Here is a 23,454-nt window from a genome sequence, read left to right on the forward strand (position 1 = left end):
TATACTTCGCTTTCAGATAAACTGTAATTTTTTTTTATCTCGTGTATCTTTTATTTTGGCGGTGTTTAATATCATCGATAAATTTGGCTTTTATAGCCAATTTAATCGAAAAGAACTCTTTTGGTTGATAGAATAAGTAATTCGAAAAGTGAAGGAAGAAAGACACATTTTACAAAATGTCGGATTCCACCAATCTCGTCTACGTAAGTACACAATTAAATGATATTACTCATTGCGTCTAAATATTGAGGTTAAGACTCCTCCCCTGAATTTTATGGTTCTTAATGTTTTACATTTTGCGACTTTTATTTAGCATTCAGAAGCAAAATACACGCAATACTTCATTCTACACGTGTACACAAATATTTAGCTACAAATTTTTCAAATATTTTTAACATACTTTATTTGTAAATAGACTTTTCAATTTTAATTGCATTTTTGAGGTTAGGTTTCTAATGAAGCCAAGAATTTGCTAATTTTGTCAGATTAGAGGGTTAGAGTGATTTACATATTTAAATATTATAATTAAAACGATGGTTTTTATTAATTCAATGCAAAGATTATCTTTCTGAGAATGTGGAGAACAGAAAATTTTCGGTATTTGCTTATGACAAATTTGATAAAGAAAGCTGATAGTATTTACTTTAGGCACTTTAGGTAAACACTTAAAGCATATTGTTTATTGATGAGAAATTAAAATTGTAGATATGTGTTCACTGTGGACAAGTTGTTGAAAATAAAGACAGTGAATGGCACGACAGACAGTGTCCTGCAAAAAACATAAATTTAGACGATGAACAAGAGGATATCGAATTAAATGTTGATGAAATTGACGATGAAACACCAGAAGCCAAACAACAGGTCGAAAAAGAAGCATACGCAGTTCGATTAATAAATGCTGTGAAACCTCGTGTTCTACTCTGGGAAAGGTATCAAAAACGTGATGTTCCAGCTAGACAAAAATTATGGGCGGAAATTGAACAAGAATTAGGTAAATAAATCATTTTTTAGAAATATTTTTTTATAGAGAGTTCTTTACTCTTCTGTTAAGAAAATTAATTGCTGAATATCTATTAGAAATTTTAATTATTTTCTAAATATATATATAAAAGAAGCTTTCAATTATTTTTCAAACATTTTTTTAGTTTTTTTTCAGGGTGGCCACATGTGAGTAAAATCAGAGAAATAATGTTTTTGTCAGTAAAGTCAGGGAAATATCAGGAAAAAAATTTTTGTCAGGGAAATTAAGAAAATTGAGACTTTTATCGACTTTTTTTCTAAACATTGCAATAAAATACCACAATTTTTAGTTAAAAAAATGCAACTTATTTTGATTTTTTTAATTAAAAGTAACTAAACAAATCTTTCAAAAATTGTTTTTAAATCATTTTTTAACATAATTAAGTTTTTCAAATATATTTATAATAAAAATCTTTTTGAATAGTTGGAATTTTGTAAAATTTAATTGAAAATAGGTAATTAATTTATTTCAAGAATTTTTCTACAATTTTTAAAAATTAACATTTGAAGAATTTTAATTGCAAATTTTGAAAAAAAATTGAATTATCAAAAATTTTAACGGAAAATCTTTAAAGGTAAATTTAAAATTGAAAATTAATGAAAATTTGCTTCTAATTTTTTAAAATGTAATATTTTCAGTATTTTCAATTACATATTTCCCAAAATTCAAATACATACAAAAATAATAACATTTTAGAATTATTTTTAACATTTTGGAGAAAACAATCATGTTTAAAATGTTTACTTAAAATTCATCAAAAAATTAATTAGTTTTTTTAAATTATTCAAAAATTCTTCAATTATTTTCAAAAAATTACACTAAAATATTTTTGAAAACTAATTCTTAAAATTTTTTTATCATAATTTTTTAAGATTCAATTATTTTTGAATAATTTAAATAAAAATTTACGAAAATTTACTTTTTGGACTTATTAAAATTTCTGAGAAATCATGATCCTGTTTATAATTTAAGTTCTTAAAAAATTTGATCATTTTTATTTATATTTTTCAAGAATTCAATTATTATCATTAGAATTAATTAAATTATTCTCTGAAATTTATTTATTATTTTCAAAATTTTCCCTCAATTCAATGATTTTCAATATCAACTATTTTAATAAAATTTTCTAAAAGAATTCAATTATTTACAAAAAAATTTAATAAAGTTCTACAAAAACCTTCAATTATTTCCAAAAAATAATAAAAATTTCACAGGAATTTCACTATTTACAAATTTTTTTTATAAATTTTTCGCAATCATTCAATTATTTTAATAAATAATAAGACTCATTGCAGAATTTAAATTATATTTAATACCATTTTTTATCGAATTTCTCGAAAAAATGTAATAATTCTCAAAAATTTTATTAAAATTCGTCAAAAGAATTTAATTATTTAAAAATTTGTTAATAAAATTCTTTATAAGAATTAAATTTTAAGAAACATGCAAATATTTAATAAATTGTTTTTTTTTTGTATTTAAATAATTGAATTCTAGTAGAATTTTTTCATAAAAATTGATTTAAAAATGGATTTCAGTTAAAATTTTAGATTATAATTGAATATTAAAACCATTAGAGCGTAAATTTTTAGAAATAATTGAATTTTAAAAAGGTTTCAGATTAAAATCTTTGAAAATTTGAACTTTTCATATTTTTAACTAACAATTCTTTGGAATTAATTTTTTTTGAGAAACTTTAATTGCGGATTCTTTTTATATTATTTGAAGTTTTTATTTTCTAATATATATTTAATTCAAGTGGATTTGAAAATTGTCAAAGAACTTTTTTGAAAATTATTAAAAATAATTGATTTTAAGAAGAAATTTAGTTAAAAATTTTTGCAAATTCTTGAAATTCTTTTTCTTAAAAAAACTTGTGACCACTCTGATATTTTTTGTTGTCTTTCTAATAACAAAATTGAAATTAAAGGTGCTGAAGCCGGTGCGGCGAGAAGAGATTGGAATCATATTCGTGATAAATATCGAAGCGAACGAGCGATTCTAAACAGAGCAGCAAAAGCAGGTCGACCAGCGACATCAAACTGGGAGTACTACAATCACTTATCATTTCTTGAACAGAATGAACTGTAAGCAATTGAAAAAGAAACTCCATATTCATTTATATATTTCTTCTGCAAAAAAAATCTAATTTTATCTCTATTTTTTTAGTCCAAGGCCAACAACTGGAACGAATTCAGCGCCAACAATTGTCTCATCAAAAATAGTGACAGTGAATGGAAAGAAAATTATCACCCGCCAACGTGGTAAACCAGGTCCAAAACCCGGTACAAAAAAGAAAAAGACGATAATATTAAAACCAATAACAAGATCGAAACGCGAACCAAAACCAACTCATTCACAATCATTAGCAAAAATTACCACACCAACTACAACGGCAAAAATGAATGAATTGCGCGTTGTTGTTTCGAGAAATGATTATTTAACGAATAGACAAAATATGAATAGCCATTCAATAATGAATGATTCGAGTTCACGTAAACGACCGCAGCAAACCGATTTGGAAACAACAACACTTAAACAAGTGTGCATTAGAAATAACGAACAAACACAAATGAACAGTACAAACGATCACGATACAGTTGGTAAATTTTGTTCTTATTTAGAAGTTATGTTGAGAACATTACCAAAGGAGAAGCAAGAAGTTTTTTACGAGGAAACACTCGATCACCTGGCGACATTAAAACGACAAATACGAAGGTCGAATCATTCAAATCCAGCGACCAACTACATGTGAATTGATTGAACGTTTTTTTTTTATATTTTTCATTTTGTCTTGTTCATTGATAAAAAAAAATCAAAATTTATGTCAAATGTTTTCCACGGGGATCGACATTGAAACGAAATTAAAAGAAAAATTACTTTTGTTTTCGTTTTTTTAAAAGTCTAAAACAAGTGGGAAAAAAAGGGAAAGAAAACTGCATTTAGATTCAGAAAATTGTTTGACGAAAATCTAAAAATAGAACAAATATTGGAAGATTTACTTAATTTTCTGTTGGACAATAAATTGCGTTCTTGACTTTGGTTTGAGTCGAAACTAAATTAAGATTACAAGACGAAATTAAATGCAGTTTGACAAATAAAAGACTGAATTAAGTTTCGGATTAACGAAATTAAATTCTGTTTTTATTTTCGTTTCCTGACACGAACATGAAACGAGAAACGCAGCGGTCCCAGATTTTCAAAGTATAAATCTATAAACTATATATATATAATTTTATATATTTTTTTTTATATATAGCACATGTATTATAAAACAGCTTTAAGTTTTTTAGATTATTATTATTCTTAATTTTCGTTTATCTTTACGTATTAAAAAATTAAAAAATGTCTAAAAATTTGAAAAAAATGTTCAATTTCTTTTTTGTTTTTTTTGTTTGGTACACGCTTTTCTTTTTTGGGTGCGAGAAAAAAAAGAAATATTCGTAAATGTAAAATATTCTTATATTTTTTGTAATAACGATAAATTGTTAGTTTCGTTTATTGTAAATGATAAATCGAACTTCAGAGAGTGTTAGATATTTCTTTTTTAATTCAAAAATGTATGACGATTTTACTTTTTCGCGAGAAAGAATTTAGTCTATTTTCACAAAGAAAGTGGGAGAGAAAGAGATAGAGAGAGAGAGGACGACGAATGAATGAAAAAACAAATAGTGTTTTCTAATTTAATACATAGCCCTTTATATGTGTCGAAATAAAACTGTCCAATGGTCTAAATAGAATTATTATTTATCGTAAAAAAAACTATTTCGTGTAAGTTGAGTTACCACAAACTTTGACTTTTCTTTTACTATTTTCACAACGTGGAAGTCAATTATTAAACGAAGTTTCCATTGGATACTGTCAAATTTATTTTATTAACAACAATGTATTACTAAGGCTTCGTTTGTTAAAGCACAATAAATTGATATAACTTTACAAAAGGGCTTTTTTCTTGCCCAGATTCAAATTTTTCGAAGGCATATTAAGGAATTAGTTGAAAATTAGGTCTCTATTCAATTGTAAGTTTATTTATGGATTTTTTGTGTGTTAATTACTAAAAATAAGAAAAATGTGATTAATATTTAATTCTGTATTTTAGGTGCTAATTTCTGGAAATTTGATAACTTTACGAGAAGGATTATTTTTTTACTGAAGAGCTGAAAATTTGAGAGCTGCTCATGGAATGGTGAAGACTGGTCAATGTAAGTTTATGTAAATTTTCTAAATTGCAGTCTTCGGATATTATGACTTTTTCGACTCTTCTTCCAAATATTGCAAAAAAATACCACATTTTTAGAATAAATTGCAAATTATTTCAATTTTTCTAGTGTGAAAAATAACTATTGACAAATCTTTCAAAAATTATTTTTGAATAATTTTTCTAATCAAATTTTCGAAATATACAATTAAAAAGATTTGGAATTATTGGAATTTTGTAAAATTTAATTCAAAATAATTGATTTTTTCAAGTATTATTAATACAATTTTTGAAAATCAACTTTTAATGAAATTTAATTGCAAATTTTGTGAAAATAATTGAATTCTCAAAAAAATTTAAATGAAAATTCTTTAAGTGTAAATTTATGAAAATAAAAATTAATTAAAACTATAGCTTCTAAAAAAATATTAAAATCTTTTTTTAAAAAAGTAATTCTTAGAATTTTTTTTATTATAAATTTTTAAAATTCAATTACAATAATTACAGTTGGAAGATAAAATTTTCGTTGCAACACTAAATTAAATAAACGACTTTTTCGACCCTTTTTGAATTTTTAATCGACTAAAGCGACTTTTTTTGTGTCTTAAAGTCGATCCGAGGCCTGAAATTGTTTTTCTCTGTAAAAAATATAAAATTAATATTGAATTCTGTATTCCAGGTGCTAATGAGAGTATTTTTGAGGAACTTCCGGAAATCCGGTTGATAATAGGATTCCTCCACGGGGCTACAAGGAAGTTAACGAATTTCTATTTCCTAAGACGAGGAAATGAGGATCCGTGCAAAGGTAACGATCCTTTTTTTGAGCCAAAAAAGGAAAAAACTTTGGTCAAAGGACAGTCAGGAGGAGAAGAGAAAGTTTGAGAAAAGATGGTAGCAGAGAAATGTGAATTTCACAGTTGACGAGAAGGAGAGAGATCGAGAGAGATCGAGAGAGAGAAAGAGAGAAAAAGAGGGGGTGTAAAAGCGTAGTCGTGTCGCACGTACGCTCGTCTGACGGCGACGTGCCTGGAATCTAAACTCTCCTTCGGAACGAACCCGCAGCTAGGAGCGCCTGTGATGCCAACCCCCAGAGTCTCTCTCCAACCCTCGGAACCTACGCTCGGAAACCGTCGCCTCTCTCTACCTCTACAATACTCTCTACCTCGACATCCCTTTCTCGGCCTCATTGCGAAGACCAAACACATGCTCCCTATCTATCATCAAGATGTATTAGCGTCCAACATTTGCTGGCTGAACTCGTCGTTGTGCTGCATTATGCACGAGGCAAACCTGCATTACCCACCACGATATCCTAATCCACATACTCTCGTGTTGTGCCTTGTTTGTTTTACATGCACCAACAGAACTGCGTTATACCAACAAAACAGGCAAAAAAGAAAAGGAAGAAGAAGAAGATTGTGGAAACAAAATTTTTCATACGCTGCAGTCAAAAATATTCTCCAATTTTCTCTAATTTTTCTAGGCAACAAAGAAAGCTCACTGGAATTTTTCTAAAATTTCCTCAATTTTTAGTTTTCAAATTCATTTTTTGCTTTTACTTTGGAATTAGTCAAAATTATAAGCAGCAGGGTTGCTAAGCAATCAGGAAACCTGGAAAAGCTGGAAATGTCAGAGAATTTTATAAACCTTGAAAAAACTTGGAAAAGTCAGGGAATTTTGATCGAAATCCTGGGAAATTGTTGTTTACTAAAGTTATTGTGTTTATTCTTGAAATCTAATTTCACTTAAATATTTCAAAATTAATTCAATTTTAAAAGAATTGCTTTTTCAATTTTCATAAGTAGATAAACTTTAAAAGATTTTCATTTAAAATTTTGTAAAACTTCAATCTTAAATGAATTTCATTAGAAATATAAAAAAAACTTAGATTTAAAAAAAAAATTTTTAAAATAAAATTCTTCTGAAATTAGTTCAATTTTTTAATATATATTTAATTAGTTTTATTAAAAATAATGGATTTATAGAAGAATTTTAGTTAAAAACACTAAAACAAATTGAATTTTGAAGCAATTACAAATTATTGCAGAAATTCAATTATTTTCAAAATTAGTAAAATTCTTCTCAAAAATTCAATTATTTTCAAATAATATAATTCTTGGCAAAATTTTAATTATTTTCAAAAACTTTCCTCAATTCAATGATTTTTAATATCTAGTACTTTAATAAAAATCTCTAGAAGAATTCAATTAGTGAAACAAAATTTTAATAAAAATCTACACAAACATTTAATTGTTTTTATAAATAATAACATTTTTTACAGGGATTCAATTATTTTCATAAATAATAAAATTCAATGATGAATTTCAATTATTTTTAATACAATTTTAATGGAATTCCTTGAAAAAAGTTATTATTCTTAAAAATTTGATTAAAACTTATCAAAGAAATTTAATTATTTTAATAACTTTTGCTACAATTTATTTATTAGAATTTAAGTATAATACTTAAATTTTTTTGTAAATTTTTAAACATAATTGGATTTCTGCGAAGAATTTGATTAATTTTTAGAAATTATTTTGAATAAATTTTTAATTAAATTTCTTTAAAGAATAAAATTATTTTCAAAAATTTGAATGCAATTCTTTGCGTTTAATTTTATTAAAATTATTTTGAAAAAAATTGAATTGTTACACAAAGAATTGCATTAACATTTTTGAAAATAATTTTATTCTTTAAAAAAATTTAATTAAAAATTTATTGAAAATAATTTCAATAAATTAATAAAATTCTTCGCAGAAATCCAATTATGTTTAAAAATTTACAAAAATTCTTGTCAAAATTTCAATTATTTTTATAAATAATAAAATTTTTCCCCTAAATTCAATTATTTTCAAAACTATTAATAAAATTCTTGAAGCAGAATTTCAATTATTTTTAATACAATTTTCATCAAATTTCTCGAAAAATGCAATTATTCTTAAAAATTTTATTAAAATTTGCCAAGAGAATTCAATTATTTAAAAAATTTTTGATAAAATTCTTGATGAAAATTCAATTTTAAGAAACATTTAATTGTTTAATAAAAAAAATTTATTTTTCTAGTTAAATAATTGAATTCTCGTAGAATTTTCTAATAAATATTGATTTAAAAATGAATTTCAAATTAAAATCTTTGAAAATTTGAACTTTTCATACTTTTAATTAAGAATTCTATAGAATTAATTTTTGCTCAATAAGTTTAATGGAATTTTTTTTAATTATTTGAAGTTTTAAATTTCTAATATATTTAATTGAAGAATGGCTGAATAATCGAAATTTCGTAAAATTAAATTGTAAATAAAAGAGTTTGAAAATTCACAAAGAACTTTTTCAAAAATTATTTTAAAAAAAATTGTCTTAAAGAAGAATTTTAGTTGAAAATTATAGAAATGAATAATCGTAATAATGAAAACAATTTCTGAAGAAGTTACAGTAACAATGTAGCAAGTTTTATTAATAATATTCTTAGTTATTGAATTTCAAATTTTTGATTATCTTAATTTCTATAAAAAAAATAATGATTAAATGGAAATTTTTCTATTTGAGAATTTTTATTTCGACGAATTCTACATCAGGGTTGTCACAAATAAAGGAAATCAGGGAAAATTTGGGAAATTTTGTTAAAAGTAATGAAAAAGTATTAAAATTCTAGAATTAAAAAAATTCCAGTTTTTACTGTCCAGCAACTTTTGAAAATATTAAAAACATTTTTAGTTTTTTTATTAACTTTTCAGATTTGTGGACAGAATTTTGTTTTTTTTATATCATTTTATTCATTTTCCTAACGTTCTTTTTGAATTTTTTTGTTCGCCTGATAAACTTTTGGAAATTATCAATAATTTCAATAACATCTTCAATTTTTCCATTATTGGCAATAATTGATTATTTATCCAAATTATAAAATTAAAACTTTATAAATTATAAAAATTATAAATTAATTAATTAATTAATTAATTAATTAATTATTTATTTAAATTTTTTTTCCCATCAAAATTAAATTGAAAATTCAGTAAAAATTCAGTAGAATAAGATTGCAACGAAATAAAAAATTCTTCAGAGGGAAAATTAAAGTCCCTATCAATCAGAATTGATGAAAAATTAAACTAAATAGAAAGGCATTACTGATTAATTATCATCAAATTTAAATTAAAAATTCAGTAAAAATTGAGTAGAAAAAGGATTCAGAAAAATGAAAGTCTTCATCAGAAAAATTAGATTTCTTAATGGATTCCACAATGTTTGAAAACTAAAACTAAAAAATCATCATCTCTGTTAAAATTCAGATCGATTGAATTAAATGAGAATTACAACTTTATACTGAATGAGAATTTAGTTTAAAAAAAAAGAAGAAAAAATTTGTTTCGATTGTTCTCGGCGACCGTGGTGTGGGTTGTCGCGCAGTAAATGAATAAAATTCAAGTGGCGCCAGCAATTGTATTGCCCTCGTAATGATTAATTGATCAGTTGTGTGTGCGGTGTGCCAGACGTGGACAAATTCATTTGAAATTCACGACAGATTGCGTAAAACACGACAGAATGAATGAATACAACGAGAGATGCGCCACTTGGGAATTGCAATATTGTGTGTGAAGCGCATCTATTATACATTCGTAAACATGTGCGCAATCCGATTCAACATACCATTGCCAGTTTTACCAGCATAAATGATTATTCGTGTATAATTCGATGAGAGGATAAATAGAAGAGATAGACAGAGAGAGAAGGAAACATCAGAAAAGAGTATTTCAACAATTTTATTACGAAAATATCAAAACTTGAAAATTGGACTTAGTAGATTATTATTTTCGGAACATTTTTGAATTTGGAAAAGAATTAACCGAATTTCCAAGTTTGGTCTGATCGAAAGAAACTTTCCTCACTGGTAAGTTTTATCTCTTGATTTTATCACCTTTTCTCGTAATTAAATTTTTCGTAAGTTATTAGAATTATTTTTAATATTTTAATTTATTCGTACAATTTATTCCGAATTTTATTTATAGTTACATTTATCATTTCTCGATTCTATTCTTTTTTTCTCGTTAAGTAAATTTTGCAAACAATTAATGGATTTTTTCCTCCCCGCACAGGTGAATGGAAATCTTGGCAATGAATGAACGTGGTCAAGGTCCAGGAGAAAAAGAGGAAAACTTTGGAAAATGACGATATGAGTGGAAAAATGCGAGGAGCAAGGGAATGGAAAATACGTTCGGAGGGCTGGAAATTGTGAACGCACAGCATTGATATTCCAAACGCATTGGGAAAGAGCAGAAGCAGAGAGAGGAGTTCCTCCTCCGTTGAGAGACACGCGCATTCCGATCTAATTCAATTTCCAATCAACAGCCAATCAATTGATTCGAATTCGGTATACAGAACGGTCGCTTCTGCTCCGGGACTTGCATGCCTATGAGGCTGTTGTGCCCCTCTCTCCCTCTCTCTCTCACTCACTCTCTTTAAGCACGTACACCGTAAAAGTAGGGAATTAGCTTTTTACGCCTCGTAATTCTGATGATACTACACACCGAACAAAGATTCGCTCCTATGCTATTTTAATTGCGACTCTTGACGAGAGTTCTTTACACGATCAGGGTGACAAAAAAAAAAGAGAGAGAGAGAGAGAGAGAGAGAGAGAGAGAGAGAGAGAGAGAGAGAGAGAGAGAGAGAGAGAGAGAGAGAGAGAGAGAGAGAGAGAGAGAGAGAGAGAGAGAGAGAGAGAGAGAGAAAGAAATGCAGGCGAATAAAGAATCGCCTAATAATTCTTGTTGGAGATAAATTATTCGTCTGTACCACTCAGTGCAGAATTAGTACTCGATCAAATTTTTTCTCAGTTGCAGGCTTCGCACTCATCTACTAAATCCTACTATTTGCTACTTTTTTGGTACTTTTTTAGATTTCAGCCACTAAAAGCTACGATTTCTGTTTTTTTTTTTTGAGAATTTCCACTACTTTAAATTTGCTAATACTAGAAATCAAAAACTATTCTCAAAAAGTATAATCAAATTCTTTAAAAGGATTCAATTATTTTCGAAAATAATAAAATTCATCGCAGGATTTCAATTATTTTTAATACAATTTCAGAGGAAGTACTCAAAAAATGTAATTATTCTTAAAAATTAAATTTCGAATCCTCGAAAAAAGCAATTATTTAAAAAATGTTTTTTTTAATTCTTTGAAAGAATTCAATTATTTACAAAAATATTCGAATTTTTCACAGGAATTCAATTATTTTCAAATATTTTAGTAAAATTGTTCGAAAGAAATCAATTTTTTTAAATACAGTTTTAATTAAATTTTTTTGAAATAATTAAATTACTTTTTTAGATTTTTATAAAATTCTTCGCAAGAATTCAATTATTTAAATAAATAATTCTTCGAAAGAATTCAATTATGTCAATAAATAACAAAATTATTCTCTCGAAGATTGAATTATTTTGAGACATTTTAATCAAATTCTTTGCAAAATTCAATTATTTTCATAAATAATAATATTTATCACAAGAATTCAATTATTTTTAAAAGTAATAAATTTCTTCTTGAAAATTCAATTTTTTTTTGAAAAATTATAATAAAATCGTTCGCAAGAATTTAATTATTTTCATGAATAATAAACATTTCTCAGGAATTCAATTATTTAAATTAGAATTTGCATAAAATTAGTCGAAAAAAATCAATTATTTAAAAGTTTTTATAGAATTTTTCGCGAGAATTAAATTATTTTTTATAAATATTTAAATTCTTTCATGAATAATAAAACTCGTTGCAGAAATTCAATTTATTGGCAGGATAAGAAAGAAGTAAATATTTTTTGATGAAAATTAGGAAAAAGTCAGAAAAATAAAATATAGAATGGAATTTTTGTCAGTTTTGTAAAGTGTCTAAAACGAATTTTTTTGGTCGTCAAGTTTAAATTTTCGATAGCTACTATTTTTTTACTACCTTTTTTAGTTTGAAATCTACTTTTTCCTACTTTTATAAAATTAATTATCGAGTACGAAGTCTGCGAGTTGAATAAATTTTTCTATACGATTTTCCTCATCGAAAAAGTAAGAAAGAAGGAGTATTTTCGTTTTCTCGAAAGAAAACTAAAAAGTAAGAAAGGAAAATATATTTCCTTTTCCTTACTTTCTAGATGTTCAGATATCAAAGATTTGGATTTTTTTTCTCTCCTTTCTTGGATCATGTTTGATCAAATTCGAAAAAAAGGGGAGCCTAGGCAAACTGTATAGACGATGAAGAAAGCTCCGTCACGTTGTCACGTCGCCGTCGTCCTACTTGAGGGAACTGACGAGGACCGCATAAATAACCCTCAGGTTTACGACGGCGACGCAGAGAACGAGAGAAGCTCGTTCCTCATATACCCGTTCCATTGCTCTTCTCTTTTCGCCGTGACCAGGAGTTGGAGTGCTCGTAAAGCTCGTCCTTGCGGTCATTTTGCATCATACAACATCCTAGGATCTTTTTTTCTCCTCCATGTGTGGCAAAAGGAAGGAAAAAAAGAAATCTTTTTCCTTCTCTTTGCTAGACTTTTGTTTCCAACTTTGGAAAAAGAAACTCCACTCACTCTCTTTCTCGCTCTTAAGCTAAAAAATCTAATCTCAGACCTCTCGTCTCCTAAAAAGCTACTCAATTCTTTTTTTACTATCCTTTTTTCATTTTCTTTTTTTTTCTCTTTTTGTTAAGGTAATATTTTTGGAAGTCTTTTTTTCGGCAAAAGAAGGCGAATATTTATTTAAATTGAAAAAAAAATTCTATTTGTAAGTGGAAGTTGTCACTGAAAAGAATTTTGGTTTGTTCCAAGTTGAACTCAAAAAGAAACACTTAGAATTCTTACTTAATATAAATAAGTAGAAATCTAAAATAACTATTGAATTCTGGACCAATTAGAATTCTGGTATACAATTACAAATGATTGTAGAAATTCAATTATTTTCAAAAGTAATAAAATTCTTCTCAGAAATTCAATTATTTTCAAAATTAATAAAATTCTTCTCAGAAATTCAATTATTTTCAAAATTTTTTTAAAATTCTCGTCAAAATTTCCATTATCTCTAAAAATAATAAAATGCTTCTTCAAATTCCAATTATTTTCAAAAATTTTAATAAAATTCTTTGCGAAATTTCAATAATTTTCAAAAAATTTTCCTCAATCCAATGATTTTCAATATTTACTATTTTAATAAAATTTTCCAAAGAATTTAATTATTTAAAAAAAAATGTTGATAAAATTCTAAGCAAACATTAAATTATTTTCATAAATAATAAAAATTTCACAGGAATTCAACAATTACAAATTTTTTATAAATTTTTTCGCAATAATTCAGTAATTTAATTAATTTATTAATTAATTCATAAATAATAACATTTTTACAAAAATTAAATTATTTTAATGAATAATAAAACTCATCATAGAATTTCAATTGTTTTTAATACAATTGTAATAATTGAATTCCTCGAAAAATTTAATTATTCTTGAAAATTCTATTAAAATTCCTCGAAAAAAATCAATTTTGTTGATAAAATTCTTGATGATAATTCAATTTTGAGAAACATTCATTTATTTAATAAATAATTTATTTTTGTATTTAAATAATTGAATTCTCGTAGAATTTTCCAATAAAAATTAATTTAAAAATAAATATCAGTTAAAATTTTAGATAATAATTTAATATTAAAAGAATAATTATAGCCTGAATTTTTAAAAATAATTAATAATTGAATTCTTTTGAAGAATTTTAATAAAATTTTTGAAAATAATTACAGTTTTCAAAGAATTTACTTAAAATTTTATTAAAAATAATTGAAATCATGTGAAGAATTTTATTAATTTATGAAAGTAATTGAATTCTTGCAATGGATTTTTTCAAATTTTTTTTTAAATAATTGAAATAATGTAAAGAATCTTATTATTTATGAAAATAATTGAATTCCTGCAACGAATTTTATTACATTTTTTTTTAATAATTGAATTCTTTTGAGAACTTTTATTAAAATAGTAGATTTTCAAAATATTTGAATTACAATGAAGAATTTTATTATATTAGTGAAATGTAATTAAATTGCAAAAAATTTAAGAAAATAATTCCATTTTTCTAGGAATTTATATTAAATTTTATTATAAATAATTGAAATTCTCAGAAAAATTTTATAATTTATGAAGATAATGGAATTCTTACAACATACGAATTTTATCAATTTTTTTTTAAATAATTGAATTTATGTGACAAATTTTATTACTTGTAAAAATAATTGATTTACTGCAACGAATTCTATTACATATTATTTAAATAATTAAATTCTTTCGAAAACTTTTATTAAAATAGTAAATTTTGATACTTTTTGAATTTCAGCGAAGAATTTCATTAAATTTGTGAAATGTAATGTAATTCTTGCAAAAAATTTTTGAATATAATTTCGTTTTTCGAGAAATTTATTTTAAATTGTATTAAAAATAATTGAAATCCTGTGAAGAATTTTATTGTTTATGAAAATAATTGAATTTTTTTGAGAACTTTTATTAAAATAATATAGATTTTGAAAATATTTGCGAATTACAACGAAGAATTTGATTATATTCGTGAAATGTAATTAAATTCTTGCTAAAAATTTAAGAAAATAATTCCATTTTTCTAGGAATTTACTTTAAATTGTATTATAAATAATTGAAATCCTCAGAAAAATTTTATAATTTATAAAAATAATGGAATTCTTACAACATACGAATTTTATTAATTTTTTTTAAATAATTGAATTCATGTGAAAAATTGCATTAATTGTAAAAATAATTGATTTTCCGCAACGAATTTTATTACATTTTATCTAAATAATTAAATTCTTTTGAGAATTTTGATTAAAATAGTAAATTTTGATTATTTTTGAATTTCAACGAAGAATTTATTATTTGTGAAATGTAATTTTATTCTTGCAAGAAATTTTTGAATATAATATTCTTATAAGTTGTTGAATTTTAAAAATGTTTGAATTTGAATGTTTTGAAGAATTTTAATTCCTATGGAAAAATAATAATTAAATACTTATTTAAAAATTTGCGAATAATTTGCGAATAATTTTACAATTTAAGAAATTCGTAAGTAAATGTAATAGAATGTTTTTTTTGGGAGTATTTAATAATTTTTAGAGTGAATCAGAATATTCTTTAGGGTGAGGAAAAAATCTGGAAATCATGGAAAAGTCAGGGAAAAACAAAATTAATTTGTTGTGTTAACCCTGAATTAACTTGAATTCTGATTAAGTAATTAAATAATAATCCGAAATAAATATAGAATTCTGGTATAATTTAACAGCAATTAAGAATTGAAGGAATCATTTACAGGGATGGGTCAATGATGGTCTCGTGTTTTTCTCTCCGGATTCCTTTCATTTATTTATTTATTTATTTACTCTTTTTTTTATCTATTTCAGGAGGGGGAAAAAATGTGTGTATATCAGTGTTAGCTTTAAGCGGTTTGGTCTTGCCCCATAGATTCTAAGATGAAGGTGATTTGTTTGAATTAAGGAACCGGCGGTTGGCAATAAAAATGTATATTTAATGTTGCAGAGCGAACTTACCACGCTGAAGGAACGTAAGATTGCGATGTTGGCGTTGAATGTTTCGACGCACCGACTTCTCACTGATCTCGGTCCATCGGCTGCTCCAGCTTTTGCCGCACTCAAGGATGGAGTCGCTGATCTCTATCGCATCTGGGATGAAACGGTTCAAAAGTGAGTTCATTTTACATATTTATATGCAATTTTTTATTTATTTTCTTCATTTTTTTTTCTTTTCGTTCTTTTTATTCTTTTTTATTTCTTTTTTTATTTTTATATTCCTTTATCTCATTCTCATAATATGTGACGGTATTATTTTTATTTTATTTCTTTTAATATAGAAAATTAGGAAGTGCCACAGTTTTTCTAAGGTTCTCAAATTGAGACAAAAAAAGTATCAACTTGAGGACTTTAGAAAAACTTTGTGAAGAAATTGACTTGAGTCTAAATTATCCATTTTTCTTTATAAAGAATAATTATTTCGTTATTATTTAATAAATTTTGAGTTTTTATTCAATAGAATTTTAATTTTACTAATTCTTTTGATTAGGAATTCGGCTAAATAAAAATTGCGACTTAGAAAAATTCTAAATTTAATAAAAATTTGACTGAGTAGAATATTCATTATAAGTAAAAATTAAGGTAAATTAAATTTTTGTGATTAAAAATTTGGCTACATAAAAATTATGCTTAATAGGAATTCAACTAAATAGAATTTAAATTAGCTTAAAATCCAAGCAAATTTAGTTTTTTTGATTAAGAAAAAAAAGAAAAAAAAATTTTTTTTAGTTAACTAAAAATTTAGCTACATTAAATTCTATTTCTTAGAAATTTGGATTAATAAAAATTCCAATTAATAAGAATTGATTTTAATTTAAAATTGTGATGAATAAAAATTCGATTAATTAGAATTTCTGTTCAGATAAATTAAATTCTTCTGATTAAGAATTTGGCTAAATAAAAATTGTGATGAATAAGAAGTTGACTGAAGAGAATTTCCATTAATTAATTAATTCAGGAAAATTGAATTCTTTTGATTAGGAATGTAATTAAATAAAAATTCCAATTAATAAAAATTGCGATTAATTGAAAATTCTGTTTAATAAAAATTAGACTAAGTAAAATTTTTATTTACTAAAAATTCAAGAAATTTAAGATCTCTTGATTAAAAATTTGGCTTAATAACAAATTCAAATTAATAAAAATTGCGGTTAATTAAAAATTCTGATTAATAAAAATTAGACTAAGTAGAATTTTATTAATTTAACATTCAAGTAAATTAAATTCTGTTTAATAAAAATTAAACAAATTAGAATTTTCATTAACTAAAAATTCAGGAAATTTATGTTCTCTTGATTAAATGTTTGATTTATTAAAAATTGCGGTTAATTAAAAATTCTGATTAATAAAAATTAGACTAAGTAGAATTTTATTAACTACACATTCAAGTAAATTAAATTCTTTTGATTAGGAATTTGGCTAAATTAAAATTGCGGATAATAAAAATTAGACTAAGTAGAATTTTATTAACTACACATTCAAGTAAATTAAATTCTTTTGATTATGAATTTGGCTAAATAAAAATTGCGGTTAATTAAAAATTCTGTTTGAAAAAAATTAGACAAATTAGAATTTTCAGTAACTAAAAATTCAGGTAAATTAAATTCTTCCTATTGAGAATTCGGTTTAATAAAAATTTCAATAAATTCGAATTCCGACCAAAGAAAAATTCGATAGAATAAGATTTGGACCAAACAGAAAAATTTCAGCTAATTAATTGTAAATTATAAATATTCTATTGTAAAATTAAATATTTAGCTGTAAATTTAAATATCTAGCTGTAAATTTAATTATCTAGCTGTAAATTTAAATATTTAATTAAATTATTAAATAAATTATAAATGTTAGTTTGTAAAAAAAAAATTGAAATTTGTCCCTATTGTGATTAAAAATAACCCGTGCGAAATTTTTGCATTTATTTAGAATAACTTTTTCCCTTTGCTCGATAAGAAATAAAGTAATAAAAAGGGTTATCATGGAATATCATTATTGGAGCAAAAAAAAGAAAGGAAAAAAAAAGAAAAAGGTGGGAGAATGCTAACAGTATCGTTGAGGACCTTTTCCGATTAAACTTGGCAATTCTCCCTCCCTTCCTGGCCCTTCTCTTTATAAAGCTGGTAATCCCGTGACACGGGTCAAGACTGCTATCTCGTATCTTGGATGATCCCCTTTCTCACAATGCTCGTTGCCTATTTATGATGTTCTCCCAGTTTTCCCAATGTTTGCTCTCGAGGCTTCATTACCTTTCACAATATTTGCTCTACGTCACATACCGAGTAAGTGACGGTCAGTCAATGAAAGAACACCCCCCCTCTCTCCTACTTTATTATTTTCAACCCCTCTATTTGCCTCTATTCTCAACAAATTTATCAAAAAAAAAAAAACATTATATTTGTTAAAAATATACCTTAAGAAAAATGGTTTGAAATTTTTTGTTTTGCATTTTTATGAAAAATTTTCTTATGAAAAATTATATTTTTCTTGTGGAGAAAATATAATTTTTCGTCTCGGAATCGTATGATTAAATGTTTGGATATGGAAATTAGAATTTGAATTTTTATTTATGAATTGAAAATTATTTTTTGGGGGAGGAAAAATTATTGACGAAAAATGAATTTTTTTTTAAGAAGGAAAAACTGTTAATTAAAAGGTCTTCTTAATATTTAGATTGAAAAAGTAGAATTTAATATTTGAGTTCAAGATTGAAAATTATATTTTTGTCCAGAAAAAAAATTGTCGGAAAATTCTATTTAGAAAAAGAAAAAAATTAAATAATTAGACAAATTAAAAAATTTAATTGTTAACTAAATGTTTCGTTCGTTGCATTTAGATTTTAAAATTAAACAGAGTTTGAATTTTGATTTTTAAATTGAGAAATATTTTTTGCTGATTTATCGAGAAATTGATTAATTTAATTAATTTTTTTGTAAAAGGGAAATTGTTAAATTAAATAATTAAAAAAAATTTCTTAAGCGTTTTGTTTAATGTCTAGATTTGAAAAGTAAAGAATTTGGATTTTTTTCTAAACTGAAAATTGTTTTTTGCTTTAGGAAAAAATATTGAGAAAAAAATGATGTTTTTTTCAAAAGAAGGTAAAATTGTTTGAGTAAAATTCACAACATTTATTTTTCGTCAAATTGAATTTGTTGCTTATGAAAAGATCCCGGGATCACGATTCATGGGAAATTAGACTTGACCTTTGTAATCTGCAAAAACCCCGAGTGGGTCAGTGGTCAATCCCGTTTTACATGAGCCTCCTATCAACCGAAGGGGATCAAGTACTTATATGGAAATTAAAATAGGGTTTAAAATCCTAATAGAGGAAAACATTTTATATGATCCGTCGGTTTATTCCTTTGAGAAATAAAGAAAATTGGAATTATTCTTTTTCATTTGGGAACAAGTAATTAAATAGGTATTAATTAAAATATACCTAGACGAAATTTTTCGATTTCTGATAGTTTTTTCCAAATAAATAGAATTTCCTGAAGATCGAAATTAATTTCAAGAGTTGGAATAAGTTTTTTCTATTTATTTTCACTATGTGAGGGGTTTCGAGATAAAATGTTATTTTTTGCTGAAATTAGAAGAGAGGGCTCTTGGAAAAAAACAATGCCCCTTATTTGTCTCTTAAGAAATTACTTCCTCTCTTCATTTTTGTTGCGCTTTATTAACTCAAGTCAATCAAATGAATCTTGAAATTTTTTTACCACAATTTTTCTTCTACTCTTTTAGAAATTTACCAAATTTTTAATTATTAATTTTATTTGCAATAAAGTTTATTCATTTTATTTTTATTGCAGGGAAATTAGAGAAAAGTCAGGGATTTTTATTAAAAGTACTGGAAAAAATTAAATGTTTAGAATTTATAAGAAAATTCATTTATATTCAGGAATTTTTATAATATTCATTGTAAAATTCAATTCTTTTCATAAATAACAATATTCATCACAAGAATTCAATTATTTTCAAAATTAATAAAATTCTTCGCAGAAATTCAATTATTTTTAAAGAATCCAAAAAAGATCGTTATCATTTCAATTATTTTTATAATTGAATAGCAAAATTCTTCGACAAAATTCAATTATTTTCAGGAATTTTAAAAATAAAATTCACTGCAAAATTCACTTATTTTTAAATGTAATAAAATCCAATTATTTTCAAAATTTTTAATAAAATTCATGGCAAAATTTCAATTATTTTCAAAAATTTTTCTTAATTCAATAATTTTCAATATTCTGCTATTTTAATAAAATTTCTCAAAAGAATTCAATTATTTAAAAACAATTCAATTGTTGTAAATTTTTTTATAAAATTCTTCGCAATAATTACATTATTTTCATAAATAATAAAACTCATTGCAGAATTTCAATTATTTTTAATACTACTTTAAATTAATTAAACGAGAAATTCAATTATTTTCACAAATAAAATTTTCATAATATTTATTATATTTCGAAATAATTAATTATTTAAAAAAATGTTTTTAAAATTCAATTATTTTGAAAAATAACAAAATATTTTACAAAAATTCAATTCTTTTTAATTTAATTTCAATTCCTCGAAAATAGCAATTATTTAAAAAATGTTTTTTTTTAATTCTTTGAAAGAATTCAATTATTTACAAAATTATTAGAATTTTTCACAGGAATTCAATTATTTTCAAATATTTTTAAAAAATTGTTCGAAAGAAATCAATTATTTTAAATACAATTTTAATTTAATTTTTTTTTTAGAATAATTCAATTATTCTTTTAGATTTTAATAAAATTCTTCCCAAGAATTCAATTATTTACATAAATAATTCTTCGAAAGAATTTAATTCTGTCGATAAATAACAAAATTATTCTCAAAAATTCAATTATTTTCAGGCACTTTAATAAAATTCTTTGTAAAATTCAATTATTTTCATAAAGAAAAAAAAAAAAAAAAAATTCCTGAAAAGAATTCAATTATATTTAAAAGTACATATAATAAATTTCTTCTTGGAGAATTTCAATTATTTTTAATACAATTTTAAACAAATTCCTCAAAAAATGTAATTATTAATAAAAATTTTATTAAAATTCCTCGAAAGAATTCAGTTATTTAAAAATTTGTTGATAAAATTCTATATAGGAGTTAAATTTTAAGAAACATTCATTCATTTATTCAATAAATTATTTACATTATTATGTATTTAAATAATTGAATTCTCGTAGAATTTTCTAATAATAATTGATTTAAAAATTAATTTTATATAAATTTTTAGATTTAACTTTGAAAAAATTATTAATTATTGTAATTTTTATAAATAATTGAATTTTATAAAGGTTTCAAATTAAAATCTTTGAAAATTTGAATTTTTTATACTTTTAATTAAAATTTTTATTATTGGAACTAATTTTTTTCAAAAAGCTTAATCGCAATTTTTTAAAATTATTTCAAGTTTTTATTTTTTAATTTTATTTATATTATTATTATTTATATTTATTTTATTTATATTTTTATTTACATTTATTTGATTAATTTTTTAATTTTTTTATATTTAATTAAAAAATTTCCGAATATTCTTTCAAGTTATTGAATTTTAAAAGGTTTGAATTTAAAATTTTTGAAATCTTTTTTCCTATGAAAAAATAATAATTTTTATCTATTTTTTTTTATTTTTTATTGGTAATAAAATTTATTCTATATTCATTAAAATTTTTATTTCTACTCTTTTAGAAATTTACCAAATTCTTTATTTATTTGTTTCTATTTATTTTTTATTTGTAGTAAAATTTATTTATTATATTTTGCCATAAAATTTATTTACTTCATTTGTCATAGAATTTCTGTATTTTATTTTCAAATTGAATATATTTAAAAAATTACTATTTTTAGTATTATTATTATTTTCACCAATTTTATGTGGAATTTTATTAATAATAAATAGAGGAAAGTTGAATTGACGATAATTTTTTTGTTATTGCAGGGGTAATCAACAATTATGTGCCTTGCAAGCAATTCAACAATTCGTCGCGCGTTTGACTGAATTACAATGTGCATTGCGAAGAGATAAGGACGCCCTTGGAGTTTTAGATGCAGCCCTTCAAGCAGGTGCCACCAACGAAGTAGCGTCTTCCGTACGCGACGTTGCACGTCTCCTTTCCGAGAAGCAGGACGCCAATTGCCAAGTAAGTTGACAAATTTCAATAAAGCTAAATTATTGTTATTAACAATAAAAAAAGTATTGTTAGTGACAGTAATAATAAATCTTTGTTGAAATAATAATAAAAAATCGTAAGTAACAATAATAAAGGCAGGGACAATAACAAAAAATTATTGTTAGCGATAGTAATAATAAATTTTTGTTGAAATAATAATAAAAAAAATAGTAAGTAATAATAATAAAAAATTGTAAGTAACAATAATAAAGGCAGTAACAATAACAAAAAATTATTATTGGTAATAATAATAATAAAAAATTAATGTCGAAAACAACAATAATAAATTATTGTTGGAAGCAATAATAAATTATTGTTGGAAACAATAATAAACTATTGTTAGGGACAGTAATAATAATAAATAATTGTTACTGTAAAAAATGATAATATTATTATAATTTTTTGGTCTATTGCTGATGCAATAATTTCTAATTATTGTTAGCAATAAACAAAGTTTCTTATAAAATGAAAAATATGCAAATCAATTTGCTGGTAATATTACGCGTATGATTTTAATTGACTAGGAAAAGAATCTCAGTCTCTCGACCTTTGCTCTTTGATTCCTTCGTCCATTCGCGTCTACTTCCTTTTTTCCAATGGCTCATCGTACCTGTATATTCAAGTTACTAATTTAAATCGTTTGGCTATTATTAGTAATGATCCATGACGAGACATGAAGTGATTGCAGTGGGTAAGGTAAGCGCACAGCCTCGCGATTAGTATATCATCTTCCGTCCCTATTTTCCTCTCGTATTCGTCGATTATTATTCACTTTTCAAATACCCTGGTGTATGAGAATTGTTCAATTACACTGATTCCGAATAATTCCTATATTTTCATATATATTTTCAAGTGTTCCGAAAAAGAAGTAATTTCCAATTTTGTTTCATTTCTTAATAAATTTTTATTAGAAAATTTTTCGAAAATTCAATTATTTACATACAAAAATAAATCATTTATTTAACAGTTGAATATTTCTTAAAATTGAATTTTTATGTAGAATTTTATAAATTTTTTTTTAAAATAATTGAATTCTTTCGGTGAAATTAAAAAAAATAATTTAAGAATAAATGCAATTTTCTATCATCATATTTAAAATAAAATTGTATAAAAAATAATTTAAATTCGGCGATAAGTTTTGTTATTTATGAAAATAATTGAATATTCTTGCAACGAATTTTATTAAAAAATTTCTTAAAGAATTGAATTCTTGTAAAGAATTTTATTTGTAAAAAGAATTGAATTCCGGAGAAAAATATTATTATTCATGAAAATAATAATTAGTTTCTTGTGAAGAATTTTATTCAAATTTTTTTAAATAATTGAATTTCTCAGAATTTTTTTAAACTTTTAAAAAATAATTAAACCCCATCGAGAAATTCCATTAAGAAATTGAAAGTAATTGAAATCTGACAAGGAATTAAAAAAAATTCTTTTTTAAATAA

At 23.9% G+C, this 23,454-nt stretch overlaps 2 protein-coding genes across 3 annotated transcripts in view; both read left to right on the plus strand.

The window, feature by feature from the left end:
- LOC122510281 overlaps window positions 1–23,454 on the plus strand; it is a 209,588-nt gene that overhangs the window by 165,435 nt on the left and 20,699 nt on the right. For both annotated transcript variants that reach the window (XM_043624799.1, XM_043624800.1), the window contains exons 17-18: window positions 15,772–15,935; window positions 21,778–21,979. In XM_043624799.1, the coding sequence (XP_043480734.1) occupies window positions 15,772–15,935; window positions 21,778–21,979 (366 nt within the window). The remainder of the gene's footprint in view (window positions 1–15,771; window positions 15,936–21,777; window positions 21,980–23,454) is intronic.
- LOC122510285 lies at window positions 17–4,957 on the plus strand. The gene is made up of 4 exons (XM_043624810.1): window positions 17–203; window positions 706–991; window positions 2,952–3,108; window positions 3,191–4,957. The coding sequence occupies exons 1-4, from the start codon at window positions 177–179 to the stop codon at window positions 3,774–3,776; spliced, it is 1,056 nt and encodes a 351-aa protein (XP_043480745.1). The 5' UTR covers window positions 17–176; the 3' UTR covers window positions 3,777–4,957.

This window comes from Leptopilina heterotoma, unplaced genomic scaffold (assembly GCF_015476425.1).
Source record: "Leptopilina heterotoma isolate Lh14 unplaced genomic scaffold, ASM1547642v1 Lhet_68, whole genome shotgun sequence".
Taxonomy (NCBI): Eukaryota; Metazoa; Arthropoda; class Insecta; order Hymenoptera; family Figitidae; genus Leptopilina; species Leptopilina heterotoma.

What these genes read in the sequence shown, in the direction of transcription:
- LOC122510285 (XM_043624810.1), top strand. Translation starts at nt 177, where the DNA reads ATGTCGGATTCCACCAATCTCGTCTAC. An exon ending in ATTCCACCAATCTCGTCTAC is followed by an intron (nt 204 to 705) that starts GTAAGTACACAA and finishes TTAAAATTGTAG; the next exon opens with ATATGTGTTCACTGTGGACA. An exon ending in GGAAATTGAACAAGAATTAG is followed by an intron (nt 992 to 2,951) that starts GTAAATAAATCA and finishes TTGAAATTAAAG; the next exon opens with GTGCTGAAGCCGGTGCGGCG.